This window comes from Uloborus diversus, chromosome 3 (assembly GCF_026930045.1).
Source record: "Uloborus diversus isolate 005 chromosome 3, Udiv.v.3.1, whole genome shotgun sequence".
Lineage (NCBI taxonomy): Eukaryota > Metazoa > Arthropoda > Arachnida > Araneae > Uloboridae > Uloborus > Uloborus diversus.
Window position 1 is genome coordinate 173,238,534 of NC_072733.1, and position 22,703 is coordinate 173,261,236.

The window sequence follows — 22,703 nt, forward strand, 5'->3', positions numbered from 1 at the left end:
AACTTTTGGATAATAAAATAAAAAGGAAGGTTATATCTATCAAAGAAAGCACTATTCTGTTGTAAGAAACTTTATAGGATTATGGGAAAACTCCTTAAATAAGTTTGATTGCATACATTACAGCAATCAAAAATTGAAATAATTTTCAATCATTGCATTTGACACTATAAAAGTAGATCAAGTAAAAATGGAACAGGCACCACAGCATGAAATAGCAGTTTTTTTAAGAGAAACCAAATCACCAAAACTTACACAAGCATTTTCCTCCTTGGTTCACCAAGTGGAGAATGCCACATTTGTAGAAGCTGCTTGATTTGAAAAATATTTCAAACAGCAGTTTATAACTGCTTTAACAGTTTTAATTTGGTAAACAAGAGAGTAAATCTAATCTTTTGTTAATCTATAGAAGATAACTGGTAGATTTGTCACAATTAAAATCAACTTGAAGCACGGCAGAAAACTAAATAAACAATAACAAAATATGTATTATTACCAAACAAGTATTCGCTGCTCAATAGGACCCTGCTTGACAACCCCAAGATTCACATAAATATCTCAGGATATATTTTGTTGACTCAGTTTTCCCAGCTCCAGACTCACCACTAACAATGATAGATTGACTCGATTTTAGGGCACGCATATCACGAAATGCTTTGTCTCCTAAATAAAAAGAAATGTGATCATTCAATAGCAGTGTATAAATGCATTTTATGTCTAAAAACTTCAGAAAGACAAAAATATTCATTTTCAAGCAATCTTTTAAAATCATGAACATAATTGTCATTTTTACATATATTGAAAGCAAAACACATAAAACAAACAAAAATAATTGAACAAGTAACATTAATGAAAAAAAGCACCACAAAATTTATTCATTAGTAAAGATAAGTAATCCACTATTCAATGCAAAAAGTTATGAATCAGTAGTTTTCTTTTGCAGGTATTCAAAGCTATAAAAAATTTTCGCACATGACAAAGTTTTGACATTGAAAAATAGAATTCAACGTACTTTCATTATGTACTAGGCAAAAACCTTAAAATTCAGAGTTGACCTAAAACATTTTGAATGCATTTTAAAGGTATGACAACTAAAGAAGCGACAAGCAACTTAAAAAATCTCAAACAGCATTTAGAGCAATGAGAAATAAAATTAAGATCTAAATGTTTTCATAATTAAATTTCTAAATATAGTTATTTCATCTCTTTCAAACAGTATGGATGATTTAATAAATTTCTTTTAAGACCAACAAAACATTTACTTCAACAGCAGGAAAAACTTACAACATTTTCCTTTAAAGTAATGGGAACGATACAAATTTTTTTAGATTTAATATATGATTAAAGCCAGAGCAAATCTAAACTAATTTTATTTGCGTGGTAAAGTAAAGTAGTCGTTTTTGCAAATAGTTTCAGCGATCGACTTTGACCCATGTGAAAAATGACTTAAAATGCATTAAAAATATAAAGAAATAGTTATCTTCACTTTTTGAGGACTGTTAAGCACTTTGGAAGATAATATTTCAAATTTTGTTATGATGTAAAATACTTAATTTCAATGTGTAAGTGGTATACATGAAATGGGTCTGGGTCGAAATCCCAACAGCACAAACCCCAACAAGCCAGAATCCCGACAGACAGTATTCCGACAGGGCCGAAATCCCCGACCATCTAGAATCCCGACAAGGTCAAAATCCTGACAAGGTCAGAATCCCGAAAAGCCAGAATCTTGACAGGGTCAAAATCACGACAGGGTCGAAATCCCGAAAAGTCAAAATCCCGACAGTGTCAAAATCCTGAAATGTTCAAAATCCCGACATGGTCAAAATCACGACAGGGTCGAAATCCCGAAAAGTCAGAATCCTGACATGGTCAAAATCACGACTAGCCAGAACCCCAACATGTTCAAAATCTCGACAAGCTAGAATCTGGATAGGGCCAATATCCAGACAAAATTGAAATACAAACACTCAATTCTGCTTAATAAAAGACAATTTTTCACTAAATACTAGCCGCTTTCGGCTGGCACCTCATCTTTGACACAGATATAAATATATATGCTCAGTTCTTAATATAAGTTTACATATTACATATATATACATACACATTACATATATACACATACACATTACATATATACACATATTACCTATATATACACATATTACATATATTTTATATTACATATATTACATGTATAGTTTGCATATTACAAATTACTATTTTTGTTACCACTCTATTTCAAAACCAAGTTCAATATGAGTTCAAATGACATTTGGTACACCCATGGAACCACATGTGATTTGGTGCTGAGTAGTTTTTAGTGCCAATTTCTCCAAAAGGGTAGAGGGCTACATTTTCTATGTCATGCTGCACTTCTATTTCTCAAGAAGTGATTGACGGATTTAGAAAAAGGGTAGATCTCAGAGGGTACAGATGATAATTCGATTTTGGTGTCAATAGCTTCAGGTGGGCGGAGCAGTCGAACTTTTTTTTCTGATTATTTGTGACTGTCATGTCTTGAGAAGTAATGCAAGGATTTAGACGAAATTTGGTCTGCAGACTTCGTAAAACACAAGGTGCTGATTTTTTTTGCCATAATCCTCTCAGAGAAATGGTGCAAACAAATATTCTCACTCGTTTACTATGACTGCTATTATCTCAAGAAGTAAGGCAAGGTTTCAGACAAAATTTAGTGTACAGGTGCAAACTTATTTAAACAGGCACTATTTCTGTTTTAAGTTGACTTTTTTTTATCATTTTACAAGAGTCATAATCAGGGTGATTAAATAAACAATGAAAATTAAACTTAAAATTTTACTTATTTTGCCTCAAGATCAGCCAAGAGAGAAAAATAAAGAGAATTTGAGCAAGCTTTAAAAAAATCTAAACTAGCAAAGTATTTTTCCTTTTTTTCTTTGTAGAACTGTAAATATTGAAGACTTTAAATAAAACTGAATTAGCATTCTTTCACAATTTTCATAGTGAAAATTTACTAGTTCAAAGACTTTTTTTTGAGAACAATTTATTTATTTTTGGCTTGGTGGTTCAAAATTAAAATTATATGGACACCCAAATTAAATTAACAATAATAATAAATATATTAATAAATATATTTATTATTATTATTAACGTAATTTGGGTGCTCATATAATTTTCATTTTGAACCACCAAGCCAAGCAAGAATCGTAACTGTAACCTTTTTAAGCCCATTTTAAGAACAAGTCTAAACTTTTTACACATTTGGTTGTGATTTCTTTGTTGGCAGGTGATCGGGAAAATCACAATGATTTAAAATTTGTATCTCTTGCCATTTTCTAATTGTTAAAAAATAAAATTTTTGTAATAGGTTTCATTATATCGTCGCCTCAAGGCAAGAGTAGGATATCTTGCTGTTATTCCTGGGTTAAGATAGCTCACTGTTGCGATATAAGCAAGGCATTTACCTTGATTTTGGACATGAGTGTAATAGTATTAATTAAAAAATCATAAATATTATGTCATTACTGAAAATGAATTTTAACAAACTGAAATGATGGTTGAAATTAGAAATAAAGATGTACAAAATAATTTTTTATTGAAACAAAGGGAAAAAATAACATTTATGCGTTCAATTTGAACTTCACACTTTAAGAGTTTTAATTTTGAAAAACTATGGGAAGAAAGTCACATTACTCATTCCTTCCTTTAACTCTACCAGATATGTCTGCAGTTGCATCTTTAAATCTTAAATTTTGCCAAAATATCTAAGGAAAGGCCTCCAGATATCTTCTCTTAACATCACCAAAGACTGTCTGAAATTGCCTTTCAGAAACTTAAATTTTGAAAAGTCTCTGGGAGGGAGATTAGAATCTCATTCCTTTCTTTAACATCATATCAAAGATGGCCTACACTTGCGTTTTAGGACTTCACTTTGAAAAAGTTGCCAATATAGGATCCCTCAAGGAAGGGGCAATTGCCCTCATCACCCCTCCCTTGTATCCGGCCTTACTTTAAGTCTGCATTGCATGATTTTTGCTTATGCTTTGAGCAGTCACACATCTCAGAAAACAAGAGGTAGAAAGTGTGCATGTGGCTTACAAAGATAAAATTAAGCAAGAATGTTGTCACTCTCAAGACAAAAAGTATAGCACTTTATTTGAAATAACAGATGGCATGATTGTTGAAGAAAAATTTTGATATGTTTTACAATTTTTATTAATTGTTGATTTCATCCTTAATAAAGAGGAATAAAAATATCTTCATTTACCTACATTATTTAGTTTTGTTTCGTAATTATTTTTGAATAAGTTTATTTTTTCACACGATCAACTTAGCAGTAACTACTTGTAATTGCACGTCGGCATTTCAGGTAGTTTCTCCGTACTTGTTGATCAGAACAAAAAATTCAGCAATTTTGACACGCATATAAGTCAACTATTTCCCTTACTTCAACCTCCTTTTTTGGACAAAATTTCTTGACTTTATACGCGAGAAAATATGGTTATTTGGCTATTAATTGCTGCTATCTATGCAGGGGTAGCAGTGTTTAAAAAATGACTGCACAAGAGAAGTTATATGGAGAAGGTTATTATTTTGTTTCATAGTTTTCCTCAAAAGTAGCAATCATCAAATGCAGCTGAAAATGGGAAAATGGGGGGGGGGGAGAATAAGGATATTGTTTTCCGCTGCATGATTGGGAGATCAGTGAGAGAAACAATTTTACAAGTGCGGAGTTACATAACTGTACTGCCATGAGCAGGTAAAGGGCAGTAGCTGCAAATTTTTTTTTTGCGTTTTTTTCATTTGTTGTACGTTATAGTCTGTTTCAATCTAACTTGGCACTGAAGGGAAAGGTACGAGATGTGCTACTCTGCGTTGAGAAGTAGTTCTCATAATTTTAGAGGTTTAAAAGGGCGTAAATTAAGAAATGATGTGAAAAAAAATAGAGAATGTGTGCGGTTGAGACATATAGTTGAAGTTGTTATGTGTTTAATTTTTTTAATTTGTAAGTATTTGATTACAAAAGGAAAATCAAAGCCCCATAAATCAACTTCTGTCTAGGCGAAGACTTAAGTTTTAGAGGTTAACCTTGCCGTGCTTCCTGTGGACCAGCAAACCTCCAGAACTCGCTTCTCCCCACTTCGTATAGCCCGAGGAAATCATCTGATTGTCATTATGACTCTTAAATGAGCATCTCCACATTGTAGTCAAAGCATTTCTGCCTGGTCTGTTGTTTTATTTTTGCTTTCCATCGTTATTTAAAAGCAACTGAATATATTTTTAAAAACAATTTTCGTGAGTAAGAAATAAAAAATGAAATGAAAATATTAGTTTTCAATTACTTACATGATGCAATTATAAATATATCCGGATTTTTTTTTTTTTTTTTTGGCTTTGAATTTGAGATTTATTACTTGGTAGTTTTAAATAGCTTTTGTTTTTTATATAATAAGCCTGAACTTCAAGTAAACTATTGTGAAAAAATGAAGGGGAAACCCAAATTTTGTTTGAATGTAACAAATACTTGTTGTGTGAAAGGGTACATCGCAAATCCTTTCTACCGCAAAAGTCGTTTTTTTTTTATTTTTTTGGGATCATTTGAAAAGTTTATGGAGGGAAAAAAATAATGCTCTCACATATGTACAGATACATATATATTACAAATTTACATCAATGAACTGCTGGATAAAGAATTTTTATTTTTCATTTTGATTTTTAAAACATACACATCTCCTTCGAAATACGAAATTCTTTCATCCCCCCCACAGGTTTAGAAACCCAGCCTTAAATTAAATTTTTATAGAAAGTAAATTTACTCACTCCCAAAATATACATATAAAGTAGGCTACTTAACTATGCTAAGGTAAGTAAAATAATTTTTAATAAATTGAGTTTTGGGGTTCATCATTTACTTTCATGGTCACGCAAAATTGAACGCCATAACTTTTCTATTTGCACAAACCTCAATGTGTTTTTGATTATCTTTAACTTTTTTCATAAATAAGTTGAGCTTAAAATCAAATCGTTTTTCAAAAACTCAAGATTAATATCTTCTCTAAGCTCCGAAATGCAGTAATAGCTAATTGTTTCCATGAAATTTCTAAATTTTTTGTTTGATCTTTTGATCTTTACAGTTATTACTAGAGTGTATAAAAGGAAAATGCCTATACAGGGTTGAAGTACATTGTTTTAGATAATAGATTAACATTGAGTCACAAATTTGCCGAGAATTGCAGCCACGTCTTTCAGGGTTTCAAAGAACACCCATCTTTAATGCAGAAAAGTGACCACAATCTTTTTTTTTATTCAATGAAAAAGGGGCTCCTTGAAACCTCAAAACAGGTGTTTATAGTTCTCTAAATTAGTATGATTTGACATTGTTACATTTTCTTTTACTTTTCTGCACAAAGGTACTTCTTTGATTTATACATATATGTATAAAACAACACAATGGCAGCTTTTCCAAATTCCGAAGTAATGGTTGGCACATCTATAAATATTAAGAGTTCCTTTTTTGTTGCAAAGATTTAAACGAACTTAGGATGCATTTCTCAGCTCCAGAGAGCAAATCGAGCACATGTGAAAAATTAAAGAGAAGTTATTCAAAACAGAGGTAAAGGATGTGGGGGAGCAACAAAGTTAAGCTTTCCGTGTCAGAAGCAGGGTAAAAGATCCACTTCTTAACAAATTAATAAAAATGCAGGCAAGGATTGAAATTTCACATTTTTTTTTTGCTAAAGGCTTGTTGATGAACTTTAATCTGCAGTAGAAAAACGAAGCTGAGCTTTGGAGAACGAGCCTGATTGTTTTTCATTTGTTATACATCTGAAAGAGCACGGTTCTTTTCGCTGCCTTTGGTACCCATTATTATTATGGCAAATGTTCGCAGCTATTGTACTAACGTTCTCCTTACTTATATCAACTTCTGTTGTCTTATTTTTTTTTTGAAATATATGATATATATACTGGATGGTCAGTATTTTGACGGTGGGCACATGCTTTTTATCAGCGAAAGAAGAAATCCCCAGAGACAGAGTGTGCGTCAGTCAGAACATGTTCTCTGCTTTTAATTATTACTATTAATTAGTTTTCCTGCTAATTTTCTAATTATTCAAAATTATTTGTTAATTACTTTGGTGACCGGTAGCTCTCTGCCATTGTAAAATGAAATAACATTCATAGCCTTGCATTTGTGATAAAAATATGATGAAATATATTTGAGACAAATTTAATTTCTTGGAAAAATTCAAGGATAGTTGTTTTGTTCTTGATATTTTAAGTTACTTTGTTTCCCTCCCCAAATTCGGCAAGTCATGCCGCTGACTGGCACGCACTCTACTCAGAGTAACTTCGTTTCCTTGACAACAGTAGCAATTCGGATGGCCCAGCTTTCCCTTCAGGGCCAAGTTAGATTGGAACAGACTATAGCTTTGTTGTACAAGCTTGGTTATTTGGTTTCCGCTGAAAAAAAGGCGCGAAAAAATATCTAATTCCAACATTTTCCTATTGTGAGTATTGAATCCAACACACATTTCTTTAAATATCTCGAAAACTCATTTCTGCAGTTACTACCGTTTACCTGCTCACGGCAGTGTAGTCAAGCATATTTGACTAACAATTTTCAGCACACAAATATATAAATCAAAATAATGGAAATCGCACAATACCTATGGCAAATATGTGAGGAGAAAGGACACCAAGCGACTTTCCTTGATACTTAGAAATTGTCTCTGATGAATACAAATTCTTTATTTCAAAGTAAGGGTTAACAGCAATCAAAATGTTAGCAACATAAGTCTGCAATTAAAACAAAGCATCAAACAATTCATCATTATTGATTTATAAAAATCAGTGAGCAGAATAAATTATAAATCTATGCATCAAAATGAATGAAACCAATATTATAAGATTTTATTGAAATAATTTCAAGTGACAAGTATAAATGTTTACGTTGATTAACATTTAATAAAAAGCTGCAGAGTAAAACATTTGATTAAATAATTTATGAGCTCAAATCAACTCATAAAAAAAATAAATCGAGTGTTTTCAAACCAAGTTGATAAAAAAAAAATTCTTAACTCTGATTTGGCCTATTTGGAGAGAATCTCCCGTATATTGATAATAAACCTTACAATTTTGTTTTTTTTTTTTTTATTTTTATTTTAGCAGAGCCTCCTGTTCTGCATGATTCCAGAAGGAAACAGGTTAAGAAACTTGAGGGTTTTTTAAAATGTTACATACAGTTCTTGAATTTTAGAACTTATAGCTTAAATTCTGCTAAAGTATGAAAATTTATTTCTGTGTTTTTTGTTGGGGGGGGGGGGGGGTGGAGGAGGGGGTTGGAATGGACTGTTATTAACAATTAGCATCATTGTTTTTTTTAGTACATAAAAAAAGTCTTTACCATTAAAAATAAAAGAAATACCAATTTCTTTTCAAAATGGCACCTTTGCTAGTTTTTTTTTTTTTTTTCTCATTACGCGAGGTTGGTTAAAAAACAATTGTTATTTTTAGATTTAAAACTGTTTAAGCATCAGATGAAATTATTTTAAAAACAAAATTTTTTAAATGATTATAAAATATTCAATTATATAATGAAGTAACTCATGAGCGTTTCAGATTTTATTGTTGGTGTGATTTTTCCAATTTTAAGATACAACTTACAGTATCATTGTGATCTGAAATTGGCAAAATCCTGAAATCCATTCAACCACTTCTCCCAAGTGATGAGGATTTTTGACTCTCCACTATATTTATTTATTGCTAAAAGTTTTGTTGTTTTAAGGCTAGAGTGGATTAATATTGTTTTTTAAAAAGGTTCTGCTAATTTTATGTAATTTCTATTTATTTTGTTGACTTCTGTTGTTCTGTCTCAACTCTCCTACGTACAAGTTCATTTAATTTCATGAATAATTTATCTTTTAAGTTGAAGCACATTATTGTTGTTAGTTTAACTATTGTTACATATAGTAATACTTTCATTCTGCAAAAATTTAATTCAATCTAGCTAACTTATGTTGTAGTAATTCTATTAATATTTCTTTTCTGTCATTTTGGATAATTATTTGATTTTTAAGTAAAAAACATTTTGCTTTTGTTAAATGTAACTTTTGCTAATTTACATCAAGTCAATCTTATTATTATTATTACCATGGATAATATCTGTGCAGTACTGTTAGTAATTTACTAAAAAAGACATTGCACAAAATTACAAAAAGATCTTATGCTTTAGTTTTGTGACTGAATAAAAACTAAATTAATTTCTGCCACTTTTGACGGAGATCTTTATAACTCTCCCTCACTCTTTTTTTTTTTTTTTTTTTTGCATGGAACTGCTTCTGTTAAAGTAATAGAGAAAAAACATTAGCTTGTTTTACCTGGATTCTTCAGTGCTACACAGCACCACATTCCCAAAGACTATTAGTGAATAAAAGTTTCAACAAATGTAAGAAATCGAGTTCTAAGGATGTTGATTAGGATCACTTAGTATGAGAAAATGGAAGAGACCATATATTTAGATGGTGGCACTTTCAAATGTGATGATGTTGATTGTGTTTACACAGATCTAAAATGTGCTTTCTAAAGCTGTTTTACAACTGAACATATATACAGTCAAACCTCATTATCACGACACCAGGATTTCTTGACACTCCAGATGTCACGTCACTTTTTCAAAGTTCCTAACTTATGCCATATAATTTTAATGTTAAGTAACTCCAGATTTTACGACAGTTTTTTTCGTGCAACTTCATTTACGATGACGTTTAAGCTTCTCAGACTGAATCAAATATTTCTTTGCAATTGAAAAATGTTCAGTAAAATAATGAAGACATCTGGAAATGTTTGTTGTAGGAACTTCGGACTCTGACAAGAGATTTGACCAGGTAAGACACCTCGAGAATGGTGGGGGGGGGGGGGGGGGCGAGTCGATAAGTTCTGAAAGGTACAGGTTTCAGACTTTGACAAGAGGGACAATAGAAAGGAGTTAAAAGCAGGTGGATTGCAATACTGGACCAGGAAAACAGCTAGAGAAGAGAAAGATCATAGCTACATTAAGCTGTAGGTGGTCACAACAAGCTTCTCCCATGAGAGAAAAAGAGATAAGGGGCTCCTCATTAGATTGAAAAGGGACACACAACTCTTAAAGAGGATAAAAGGATTAGAAAGGGTTTTTTCACTTTCAAAAGGTGGGACTTAGCCGTCAAAATCTAATCAAATTGTGGACAAAAGTGAAGAGATTTTTGAATTGGTTTCTTTCTTGCTGGTAATTTCGTGGAAGAAGGAGTGTGACAAATGTTATTTAAAAATTTATCAAGTATTTTATCGGAAAATATTGTAGAATTGAAAAAAAAAATTTATAATGAGTGAAGTTTTTTTTTTCTGAATAATTTTTGCTATATTCACCAATAATTCAAATTCACATTAGTTAAATCTAATTTAAAAAAATAAACAGCATTTATTTCTTCATTAAATCTACTTTTATGGTTAACTAATGTTTAATGATGAATTTTTTAAACTATTCCAGTTATAACATCACTCTGGCTATGACGACACTTTGTTAACAGTCCCAAAGGTGTCACGATAACGAGGTTTGACTGCATATATATATATATATCATTTAAAGTCTCACTCGTAAGTGGCACACTAGCAAGTGTATACACTTGCTAGTGTGCCACTTAGTGTGCCACCACAGGTTTCTATAGAAACCTGCAAATTAATATAATATGCCAACTGCTCCAGCTCTTTGATTACGTAGCAGTTACTGCCCATTCTAAAACTCTAAAGTTCATATTGTTCAACTTCGCATAGTTTTTCAATTTATACTTTTATTATTCTTATATGTTTCTTGTTGTTTTTGTTTCATACACTTGCTAGTGTGCCACTTACGAGTGAGACTTTAAATGAGATATATATAATATACATTTAACACTTTAGCTGCATTTGTGCTGTCTAAATGTAGAATATTTTATTTTAAGTTCTAAGAATTATATATATATATATATATATATATATATATATATATATATACAGTGAAACCCCTCCTAACGGACACCCCTCAAAGGCGGACACCCCTCTTATGCGGACAATTTTTAATTCTCCAGTTCCAATGCAAATAACATTATTAAACCCCTGTTCTGTGGACACCTCTCTACTGCGGACAAAAAAAATTGTCCCGATAGTGTCCATATTAGAGGGATTTTACTGTATATATATATATATATATATATATATATATATATATATATATATATATATATATATATATATTTGTGTGTGTGTGTATATATATATGTGTGTGTGTAGAATAATTATAATAAAAGTGAAGAATATTGAAAAAAACCACACCAAAAGCCTATAGATTCGCAACGCAGCAAAACTAAAATGACAAGTAAATATAAAAAAGTATAGCCTTCGATGAACATTTTGCCCCTCTTGAAACCGCTTAACTGTGTAAATGTATAATACAACTATGACAAACCATTTGATTGGATCGCAGATGTGGATTTTTTTTTTTTTTTTTTTTGCAAATGAGAAACGGGTGATATGAATGGATTTTAGATTGATTTCTTCGGATACGAACTTGTTTTATTTTATTTCGACTTTTATGTTGATAATTGGATCGAATATCTTTATGCTGAATACCGGATTGGGTTTGTTCTCCTCGGATTTTAAGGTAAGATGATTTTAAGTTATTGGCAGGTACTGTTCTGTGGATGGCTATTTATTGGAACTTGTTTTTCCTAATTAGTCGAGGCAAAACTCCCTGCCTTTAATTTTAGGTTTAAGTTCTTGTTTACTGTTTATAGTTTAACATGTGGTGTGCCAGTCTAATCTTACTCTGTATTGCATACACTGGAGCTTAAACACTCTCTGTTTTGTTTGTAATTAATTTTTTTGGTCTTTCGACCATATTTATTGAATTGTCCACCATTGATGAACTCTGGATTTAACCTTTCGACTTTTTCTATTAAATTGCTGTTTGTATTTTCCTTTTTCTCATCCTTATTTTTCATATAAAATGTTTAAAATTTGTTATTTGGCTTGTATACTTCATTTATACATACATGCATATATATGTTAGAACAAGAATTTCTACAATTGATCTTATACTTACATAAATTTGATCTCTGTTGTACCTAAGGCAAATATTGTTCAATAAAGTAGCTTCATTTAAATGCATTAAGCTGCCTGAAAATTGAAATGAAACGTACGAATGTGTAAACAGAATTAAAACCATAGTTGCATATTTCATGGTTTTAAATAAAATCATGAACAGTTACAATAATAAATAAATGCTAAAACATGTGCAAACAGACTTACAGAACAAGCACACTTTTTACTAAAGGAAATCTTTGAAATACAACACTGAAAGGATAAGTGTTAAAAGCCAACTCAAAACATTTCACACAAAATTATGCACAAATCACACATTATTAAACAAAAACAACGTATTTTCCGAAATTTGAAAAGCTTCCTCTGAATTATAATTTAAATAAGAACAACGCTTCTGCAATATTACCAGAGTTAAAAGCAAGTGATTGGCTATAGTTATATAAATGATGCACAACATTAAATATGCTATGAGCAATTTAATAAAATTTTCATTTTTTTTCTTCCAATAAATTGTGCATTGCAAACCTTTCTTTGAAATTCTATCCCTTCAATGCAATCCCCCCCCCCCCACCTTGGTTTCGTGGTGCATAAGTTGGACCGCTTAAAACAGAGGGATAGGCCTATATACATAGGGAAAACTTTCTGAAAAGCTTCAAAAAACAACTGTTGAAAAAGATTTTTTTGTTTTTTAATAATCTTAAAAACACATTTTCCAGACTTTAGTTCAACCTTTTTCGATAAACACCAAAGAAACAAATACTGACCTATTCCGATATATTATCATTGTCTAAGTGTTAATGAAAAACAACAGTAAAAGACTGCAGAAAAAGCACTAGAGATGCAAGATTCGTGATATTTTTGATGGCGTTGAAATTAGCACTTACTTTCAAAAAATAAATGTAAAAAGGATACAAAAATTTAAAAAGCAAAATTTCATTGACATTCACTCAGAATAAAGGAACAGCTAATAAAAATTGTTGTAACAGAAACCAACTCTTTGCGAAAATTGAGATTGCTAAAAATAACATCATATGAAAATGGTGACTGCAAAACAAAATTTTGTGTGCAAAAATATGAACATCCCATTTTTGATCATTCATATGTTTTTAAATTTTCATTTTTTTAATTTTTAAAACTCTTACTTTCAAAAAAAATGAATGAAGCAAAACGTTCAATACTCCCCCCCCCCCCCCGCGCGTGGAAAGTAGAGGGCACACTTATAAGCAAATTTTAGATGCTGAATTCTGCGTCATGCCCTTGCAGATGTTTTGGAGATATAGAGGTGTTTTGTCTCAAAATATATGCCAGAACATGGCTCAGAATTCAGCTGTGTTATGACATGGATAGTGTTCTACCACTGTTTACGGCTCTTAAGAAATCAAGGTAATTGTGTATAACAAACATTCACACAACTAACATAATACTGAAAAAAAGGAGAGTAGGTCAACTTTCAAACCACTGTATTATTTGCGGATTATACAAACATAATTTTTTCTTCTACTGTACATGTAAATCTACTAGACACACAATGTACAATACGGCGTATTGTAAACTACATAGAAATAATAATAAAATAAAACAAAAAGAAACTTAAATCTTACAGTTATCATCAACATCTTTATCATCCAGTTCTTCAGCAGCATAGGTACTGTCATAGGAAACAGTGCGCACCTGAAATGATTTAAGAAGAAATTATCTAAAATGAAAATTTTTAAAAAAGGATTTAAAATTCTGTGTTCAACTAATTTTTTCTTGAAAAGTGATGGCACTGGACACATTGAAAAAAAAAAAAAAATCAATGTCCTGAAGATAAAGCTACTTTCCTATTATAATGAGTATTTTGTTCAAGATTCCTACGCACATAGGAAACATAATGCACTTACATTTAACAGTTGTTAAATTACATCTAACAAGTAGGTTATTCATGGTTTTACTTTTTGATTTCAGACACTAGAGTTAACTTTTGGATTTCTTATACACTTATATAAAATAGACATCTTCAGTCAGCATTTACAGTCCAATATATTTAACCTCATTCAAGGTCATTTTTTGTTCGGAGCATGCCGTAAGAAACTACTAGTTTTTAAGCTTTTTGTACACCCAAATTTATTTATAACTTTGGAATGGATCAATTCAAAACTGGAGAAGATCTCCTCAATCAATACTGAACTAGTCAGGAAGGGTACAATAGGGCAAAAACAGCAATTTTACAATTACACATTGAATGCAAAAAATATATTGATTCAACCAGTGAATAAAATACTCAGGATTAGCAAATGAATATTTATTATGACAGTTTAGGTGAGATACCTCTGGAAAAAAAATGATACTAATAAACAAGTTATAAAATATGTGGACAATGACTTAATTTAACCCTATAGCATGTGGGGAAAATAGGTGACTATGGAGGTAAAATGAGTCATACAACAGTTTTGATATCCATAACAATTGTTGCAGCATAACATAGAAATTAATTAATGTTAATAAATATTTTAATTTCATACATGAATTTAATTTTTGGTTAACTTGATTGATATGACATATAAATTACAGTTAAATAATTTTTCATCATGAGAAATTTTATGTTTTAAAATTAAGACTGTATTTGACAATAATGTCAGTCTGAACTTTTGATTGGTTTTTAACAAGTAACGTCGAAAACGAGCTCCTAATGTTGAAAGCCCAACTCTGTGTACTGCATTTGGTTTAAGAAGTTCTTAGTAAGGGTTGCCAATCTTGTAGTAACAATTTGAGGAGCATCTGTGGTGATTTAGAGGAGTGTGTGATATTTTGCATAAAAATCATTTAAAAAAAACTAAAACTATTAATCATCTTAAGCACTAGCATAATAATAATAGCTTTTAAATTAATAAAATAAGCTTTAAAAATTATGTTATACTTTGAATATAAACATCTTTAATTTCCCCTATTTATATGTCTGCAACAATAAAATAACAAAGTAAAATTAAAATGTATTCAATTTTATGAAAATCTTCATGAGCTTCATCTTTTGTAAGTGAAAGGATTAAAATTGGCAAATGGTATTGGCTTAAATTAACTTGGATGGAATTCAATAGAAATTTTTGAATGGGCGTGACAAAGTGATGAGCATTCAAGTCCTCAAATTAAAAAATAAGAGGAGGTGAAAATAATAGTCTACACAAAGTTATTAATGTCTAAGCGGCAGAATGGCATGTTAGACAAAAATGAGCGAGTGCTACGAAAGTGAATGCACTTTGATTGCGAAATGCCTAAAACATCATCACACAAGGTACTTCATCTAAGGCTTGCACCCTTGTAACTTCACTCAAGAATTTCCCCCTCTATTCCTCTTTTCCCTCCCCACCAACGAAAAGAAGTTCCTATCTTCTTTCTTCCCAATAACAAATGCCATCACAATAATAAAAATAAATTAATTTAAGAAACAGTAAACTAGTATTTGAGAAAGTTAACAAACTTTATTATGATTTTACCTCATTTGAATTAAATAATTGCACAGAAACAGATTCTGATCCAATGTCAATTATTCTCCCTAACTTATAACCTGCAACAGGATCTGGAACCCAGACCTTCGGAGTCTCCATTGCCATCTAAAAGGGAGAAAATTTTGAAATTAATTACTTATCATACAGTTGAACCTCAAAAATTTCAACATCTAAAATATAGACAGTTTTAAATTTTAAACCAAGGCATTGCAGCATTCCTTTCACAAATCAGCCAAATAGTTGTTTCTAATCCTTCAATTTGTGATACAAACAATTTATTTGCAGACAGTCCCTTACCATCCATAACATACATCTACTATTTGAGATTCATTAAAATACAACTCATAATTTGATTCCTAATATTTTCTGGAATTGTTAGGATACTTACTGCATTTTTTTTTTTTTTATAAGTTCCTCATATACCTACAGGGTTGGACACTTTGCCGGCGAAAAGGTATTTTTGCCAGGACAGTGAGAAAAACCACGGCAAAAATGGAAAAAACAGAATTACAAAGAAAATTGAATTGAATTCTGAAATAAGTAGATTTATTTAAAATTAGGGTTGGCATGTTTTGCCAAGCTAAAGGTGGGTGGGGGGGGGCAAGGTAAGAACTATTCTGGCAGAAATATTTTGCCGATATTTGCCCAAGTGGCAAAAATAGATGTGCTCTATTTATGGGGATTGAATGTAGATAGTTTAATATTATAATAATTTTAAATGTATCCTAATAATTTTAGTAATTTTTAAAACTTAAAATATTCAAACGCATCAGTGAAACAGTAATCCACATGGTAAATTTGTATTACTTTTGTGAAATTCATTTCCAATTAATACTATGAATGCAGAGCAAAAGAAATGAAGAGCAAATAACAATAAAATAACTCACTGACTTTGGTTTAAACTAGTGATGGGCATAATTGAGTTCTCATAATCGAATCGCTGAATTATTCAGGATCATTTGAGAACTCGATTATCAGATCTTGATTATCACGACTCGAGTTCTCGATAAACACATCTCGAGATCTCGATTAACACATCTCGAGATCTCGATTATCTCTTTCCGAGTTCTCGAGCGAGATGTTGAGTTCTTGAGATGTCTATCACTCAAGCAGTGTATTTCTGGATCAATTTGATTATCGAATGAACCTCTCAATAATTGTCTTCTGAAGTGATTCAATTGCAGGCGCGGATCTGATTCAGGGGGTCAGAGGGCTGGTTTGAAAAGTTAATGTTTTTACATATGAATTAGCATGGTTTTTTTTTTGTCCTCTGAAAAAAATTGCATTGAGTATATATCCTTTGACCTTTCCCAAAGAAAAATTTGGAATGATGGGTTACGCTGAGGAGCCCACAAGGGAAGTGGGTCTTGGGGGGGGGGGGGCATCTTTGAAATTCTTAATTGATGTTAGTCTTTTTTAGGGGAATATCCTTCTTGAGTGGGGAAGGCGGTCTGCGAGGTTGAAAAGGTGCACCAGCACATTTGAGAAATAGATACCACTGTGATCTAAATGATGTTATGATCAAATGAATGCCTCTCGAATGTTTCATGAATAGTGTTATAATTGAATGCTTGATTATCAAATGATTCTTTGGGATGATTTGGGTTGAGATGAATGATTTATTTTGAGTGAAAGGTGTTAATGAATGCAGGGGTGCTCACCTGGGGGGGTCATGGTGCAGATTGCATCATTGAAATTTTTAGGGGGGTGTTTTGAGGGGTATTTTTCTCATTTAGGGGGCTCTTGCAGTACAGAAGTGATACCCCCCCCCCCACATTTGGCAACATCCAATTTTTTGTACAAAATTGAAATATTTTTCTCGTCAAAGAGGAGATAATTTTTTAAGCATGGCATCCCTGGCAAAACTAACCTGTGTTTGGCAACCTGAAGGCAATCTTAAATCAGTTCAAACTTGTTTACTTGTTATTGGCTTCACGCAGGAGAGATTCTTGTTTTTTCGTGCAATATACCTTACAGGAAAGCTTATTTTTATTAGTTTAAATTCAGTAGTTGTGTTTTGGTGAATAAATATTAGAAATTGCCAGTTTCTTCAAATTGGAAAGTTATTTAAAAGTAAACTCCAATTTGGTGTGTATCTGTAAGGTGCCATTGTCATATGTTGTTTTGTTTCAGACTGAGTGTGAGGATTTATACCATTAAAAGGTTTTTTTTTTAGAATTCAAAAAAAAAAAAAAAAAAACTCTCACTTCCGAAATTCTTTGTTTTTACAAAATCTTGAGTGCTTCTTGTAGTTTTTAACTTTATTTTTACTGTATGTAAATTAATTTTACAAAAATAGTACGGTTATTTTATTCTAAAAGTTAATTCTTATCGATGCCATGAATTATTTAGACATATTCTATAAACGTGCCTCTTTTAGGTACTGAATTTCTGAAAATAGGTTGACTCTAGCATTTTATAAAAATATAAAGGTCTTATTTTACGTAAAATATAATAGGTATTTTGAAAGCATGTCTGGATAGCAAATTAATGTATGCTATTTTTGTATTGTTTATGTTTGGGATGTTCTGTTGAGACATTTCTACTTTTCATACATCGAAATTTGAGTAACTAAGCAGTTTTTTGGCTGAAATGGTTATTGATTTTGGGGATGTTTTCCGCTTTAAACATCGCAATTTGAATCGCTTTGCTTTTTTTTAGCCGAGTATGAGAAAAGTTTTTGTTCGATGAAAAGCATGTTGGAAAATAGCTTTTATTTCCATTGGTACATTGGTGAGCTGTAATAGTAATTTGTTAATTTAAGCATTTTAACTACTTTCTAGAAATTTTTCTTTGTGTACAAAAACTTTCTAGTTTCTGGTATTTTTAAGTGTACATTCACGATGTTTTTTGTTGTAGTTTTATGTTGTTTTTATATATATTGTGTTCTGAAGTGCTTTGATCATGTTTTTTACTTGAATTTTTCCTGTTGGCGCTAAAAAAGCATCGCTAAGAACGACGTATGACATATGTTGTCATAAATCGTTTACTTGGCACCAACAGGAAAAAGTCACCAAGGGTGGGGTATACAATATTAGTTCTGCTCTTGCTTTTGGAGGGGTCCTTGCAATATTTAGGGGGTGCGCCTTAGATGTTAGGGAGGTGAGCACCCCTGATGAATGAACACATGGACGGGTCTGTAGGTGACATGGGTTGTGTGTCCCGGTGGTGGAAGTGAAGGTTGGGGACGCTAATAAGGTTCTAACTTTAGAGGTATTAAAACTAAAATTAAATTTCATGTAAAAAGGGTGAATACTTTAGCTGAAAACCTGAGGGGACCTCTTCCCCATTACGTCCACTTTGGACCACAGCATTGAGTACCGAAACACGTGTCTGTAGTAAATTTGATATTTGTGCTACAAAAGTTGGGTATTTCCTGTTATTTTTCAGCAGAAAAGTGTTAATTAATTTCTTAATGAAACAAGTGGTTTACTTCTCGTGTAATTTATTCGTAGGGGGTAACAAAAAAAGGGCGGGCGGGGAGAGAGTTTGTGAAGCAAACTGCGGGATTGTAGTTTTTTGGGATTTTGTTTCTTTAGGGGGATATTGCCATTGGGCAGTGGCGGCGCTAGGCGTCGGCGATGTCGGCGACTGTCGACGGCCTCGCGTAGATAGGGCCTCGCAAAACTCTCAGAAGTTTTAAGAAATTTCCATGTTTTCAATTGAAGCTCTTATTAAATACAACAGACACAAAAGTAATCAAAATAGTGCGTGCAAGGGAGACTGCACAGAGCCAGCCTTAGCAAATGCGGGGCCCAATTCTGTCGGGGCCTGAATTAAAAATATTCAATAGCTACAACTTATTAATCAGCCAACTCTATTCCCCCACCCCCATCCTATTTCTTTTCTTTTTTTTTCTATTGTTTTCTACGTTCGTCTAAAAATAAGAAAATATTCAAAATGCTGCTCTTCCGAACCCCCTCCCTCCTCCATACACACACACACAAACCGAAAGCATTATGGGGCATCTGAAATTTCGTTTCCAGGTCTTTAATTTCGCGATATTTCCAGCTTAAAGCCCCCATATATTCAACAACATCGAAAATCGCTTAAAATTGCGTTTTGTGGCTTGAATTTCAGAAAATATTCGGGCAAGGGTCCCCATACTGCCTTTCTTTTATATCATAAGCAATTGGGTTTTTTAAACTACATTAACAAAAAGTTTAAGTGGAATGGCTCCAAAATATAAAATATTGCTAAAGTTTTTAAGACCGTAATTTTCAAAAATTTTCGAGGGAAGAGCTCCCTTCCTTGTCTAAAACTCCGTTTTGGAAACTTCAATTTCGAGAATTTGCAGGGGATTTTGACTTTTTTTTTTTTTTTTTTTTTTAAATAAGAATTGATCTGGGACAGTCTCTGACCCTAAAGTCAATAAATATGACCTATAATTGCGTTTTTAAGGCTTCGATTTCTAGAAACTTCCACCGAGACCTCTGTACCTCTTTTCCCCTAACATCAGCAAACAAAGCTTAAAACGGCATTTTTAAACTACAAATTTCAAAATTTTTCCGGGGGAGAACCCCCGGACCCCCCTTTCTATCAGGTCACTTCTTTCCCCTTCCAATGTGCCGTCCCCGCCCCCCCACCAAAAAAACTTCTTTTTGATTGCGCTAGTGGTCATAAAATGTTTTTGTCCTAGCAATTAAGTGGATTAGGTACTCAAGTGCCAATAGTTAGTACAAAAATTAATTCCATGAATTCAATTATTTGTCTGAGAATATTTTATGATTAAAAAGGCCTCGCAAAAAACTGCATCACCGACGTCTTTTTTTGCTCTCGCGCCGCCACTGCCATTGGGGCAGAGCTCCGTAGGTGGTTCACCATAGCTCGAGAGGGAATGATTTGGAATGGTTTGAAAATCGAATGATTGCTTCTTGCGTGCGTTATTTGAATGGGTTTATAACTGAATGTCGAATTTTCGATTATCAAGAGATTCTTTGATAACCAAACGACATATTTTCGAACGAAAATTATTAAGGAAGTATTATGTGGGCAGATATGGGGGGGGGGAGATGGGTTGTGTGCTTCGGTGGGGATTTGAAATTTTTGCAGTGTCGATACAATGGTAAACCGGTTTAGTGATGCAGAATAGCAGAATGTACACCGTTTTTTGATATGCATCGCCTAGCACTAAGGAGGGCTAGGCGAGGCATATTGTAAACCAAAAGGGGATGGTGAGATTACTGTAAAAGTAAAATTACAGTACAATACTAAAATTAAGCATGACATGTGGCATCCATGAATTGTAAAAAAGAAGCTATAATTACTATTTTCAACAAATAATAGCTAATTGTTAAAATTTTAAAAAATTCAAAATTTTAACAATAAATAAGAAACAATTTTTTTTTGGATTTTTTTTTTTTTTTTTTTGAAAAGTCAATATTCAAGAAAAAAGTTCCATGTTCTGGATTTCGATATTTTAAACTTGGGGTATCATACTGTAAGTAAATTTTGGATGGGATATAGTTAGTAATTTTTATACAGTCAAAAGAAAACCAAGTTTTGGGCTGATGCAAATGTCTCCCCTTCATTGACTCCTGCATGGCGTTTCCAATACATAGAAGGGGCTGTCCATAAATGATGTAATTTTTTTAAAGAAAAACAAATGGACCCTTCTTCCCCTCTGTCACATGTCACCATTTCCCCCCTTGTAACATGTCATGTTGTTCTCAAACATATTGTTACGAGAAAATGTGTGATGCCACACTTGTTGCTATCCTCTTCTCCCATCATAATGTGATATCATTTGTGGATGACCACTAAAGTCTTTAAAATAGTAAAATTTGCATGACTATAACCCAATAATTTATAAATTCAATAAATTTTAAAAGACAAATAAACAATTAAAACACACAGAAGTTTTCAGTTTTATTTTATATAAGAATGACATTCCTTTATTTTCTAAAATTAAATAAAAAGTAGAGGTAAATTCCACTTTCTTGCAAAAGAGATTGGATTAGTTCACAAACATTTTACTGCACAAAAAGTTTTTAAGGTAAAAAAAGTAAGACTAACTATATCATTATACATTGACAGAGAGTGGTTAAGCACTTTTCAGTACAAAAAATGTTAGTTTTTCCAAGTGAAATACATTAAAAATTCAATAATGCCTTCATTTTTTTATTGATTCCAGAAATATTCGATACAAAACTGCTCTGTGCAACAGGTTTTAACTCATGGACTTTGTCTGAACATCCCTTGAAAGACTCAAAGCTTAATACCATACGTTTGTCACACCTGACAGGAAATATGTAAATTATTCATTAAAACTGTTTTCAATTATCAGTTACTTTAAGAATCGAACTGCCCGAAAAATAGGAATAATGGGAGCTTCAGTGTGACAAAGAGTGTCAGAATACAGCGATGAAATTTAATACAAACAAATAAAGAGCTATTTTATTAATTTCTCACCTGATTAGCAACCCTCAAAAATACTATGAATTTTCACACGAAATTTCCACTTTTTTGTCGAAGATCAGATTTGTCAGTAGCTTAAATACAAAAAAACTCTGCAATACATTTGCTTGCCTTTATACGAGTAAAACAACAGTTTATTGCCTTCTACAAAAAAACATCAAACAAACAAAGTTACCAGACCGGTGAGGCGAGTACGGTTACTTTGACACCAACACAGCACATGTGTAAGTTTCGATTTATGCTTGCGTTCGACGAGCTCACCGGCAGCTACCGGTTGATTGATCACGTGACAGCTAATGACGTCAGCCAATGCTAAAGCATTACAGATTACGCCATTTTTTGTCATGTGACCAACCGACGGTGAGCTACCGGTCGCCTATCGAACACAACCTATGTAATAACTCTCCTACACCAGTTGTGTCAAAAATTTTAAAATTATTCACAACAAATTTGTAAGTTAAGGAAAACTTCGATTGAAAAATTTACCCGTTTTTTTTTCACTGTCAGTTGGAGAAACGAGGTAAAATAGAGTCCCCTTTCTCAAAACAAAAATGGGGACAGTAATTTTAGTATGAGAAAGTCGACCCCCCCCCCCCCCCTCAGAAATAGAATAGAAAATCAATTTTTCAAAGATTAAGTAATAGCAAAATTTGCAGTAGTTTATTAGATGAGTAATTCATTTTTTTTTTTTTTTCATTGACAGGTAAC

General features: G+C 32.2%; 1 protein-coding gene across 1 annotated transcript in view; it reads right to left on the bottom strand.

The window, feature by feature from the left end:
• LOC129219293 (unconventional myosin-VI-like) overlaps window positions 1-22,156 on the bottom strand; it is a 92,028-nt gene extending 69,872 nt beyond the window's left edge. Inside the window, exons 1-6 of the mRNA XM_054853632.1 lie at window positions 21,990-22,156; window positions 15,567-15,683; window positions 13,695-13,764; window positions 12,095-12,168; window positions 7,647-7,776; window positions 517-660 (exon numbers count right to left, since the gene is read on the bottom strand). Coding sequence (XP_054709607.1) covers window positions 517-660; window positions 7,647-7,776; window positions 12,095-12,168; window positions 13,695-13,764; window positions 15,567-15,683 — 535 coding nt within the window. The 5' untranslated portion in view covers window positions 21,990-22,156. The remainder of the gene's footprint in view (window positions 1-516; window positions 661-7,646; window positions 7,777-12,094; window positions 12,169-13,694; window positions 13,765-15,566; window positions 15,684-21,989) is intronic.
• Window positions 22,157-22,703: the final 547 nt, after the last annotated feature.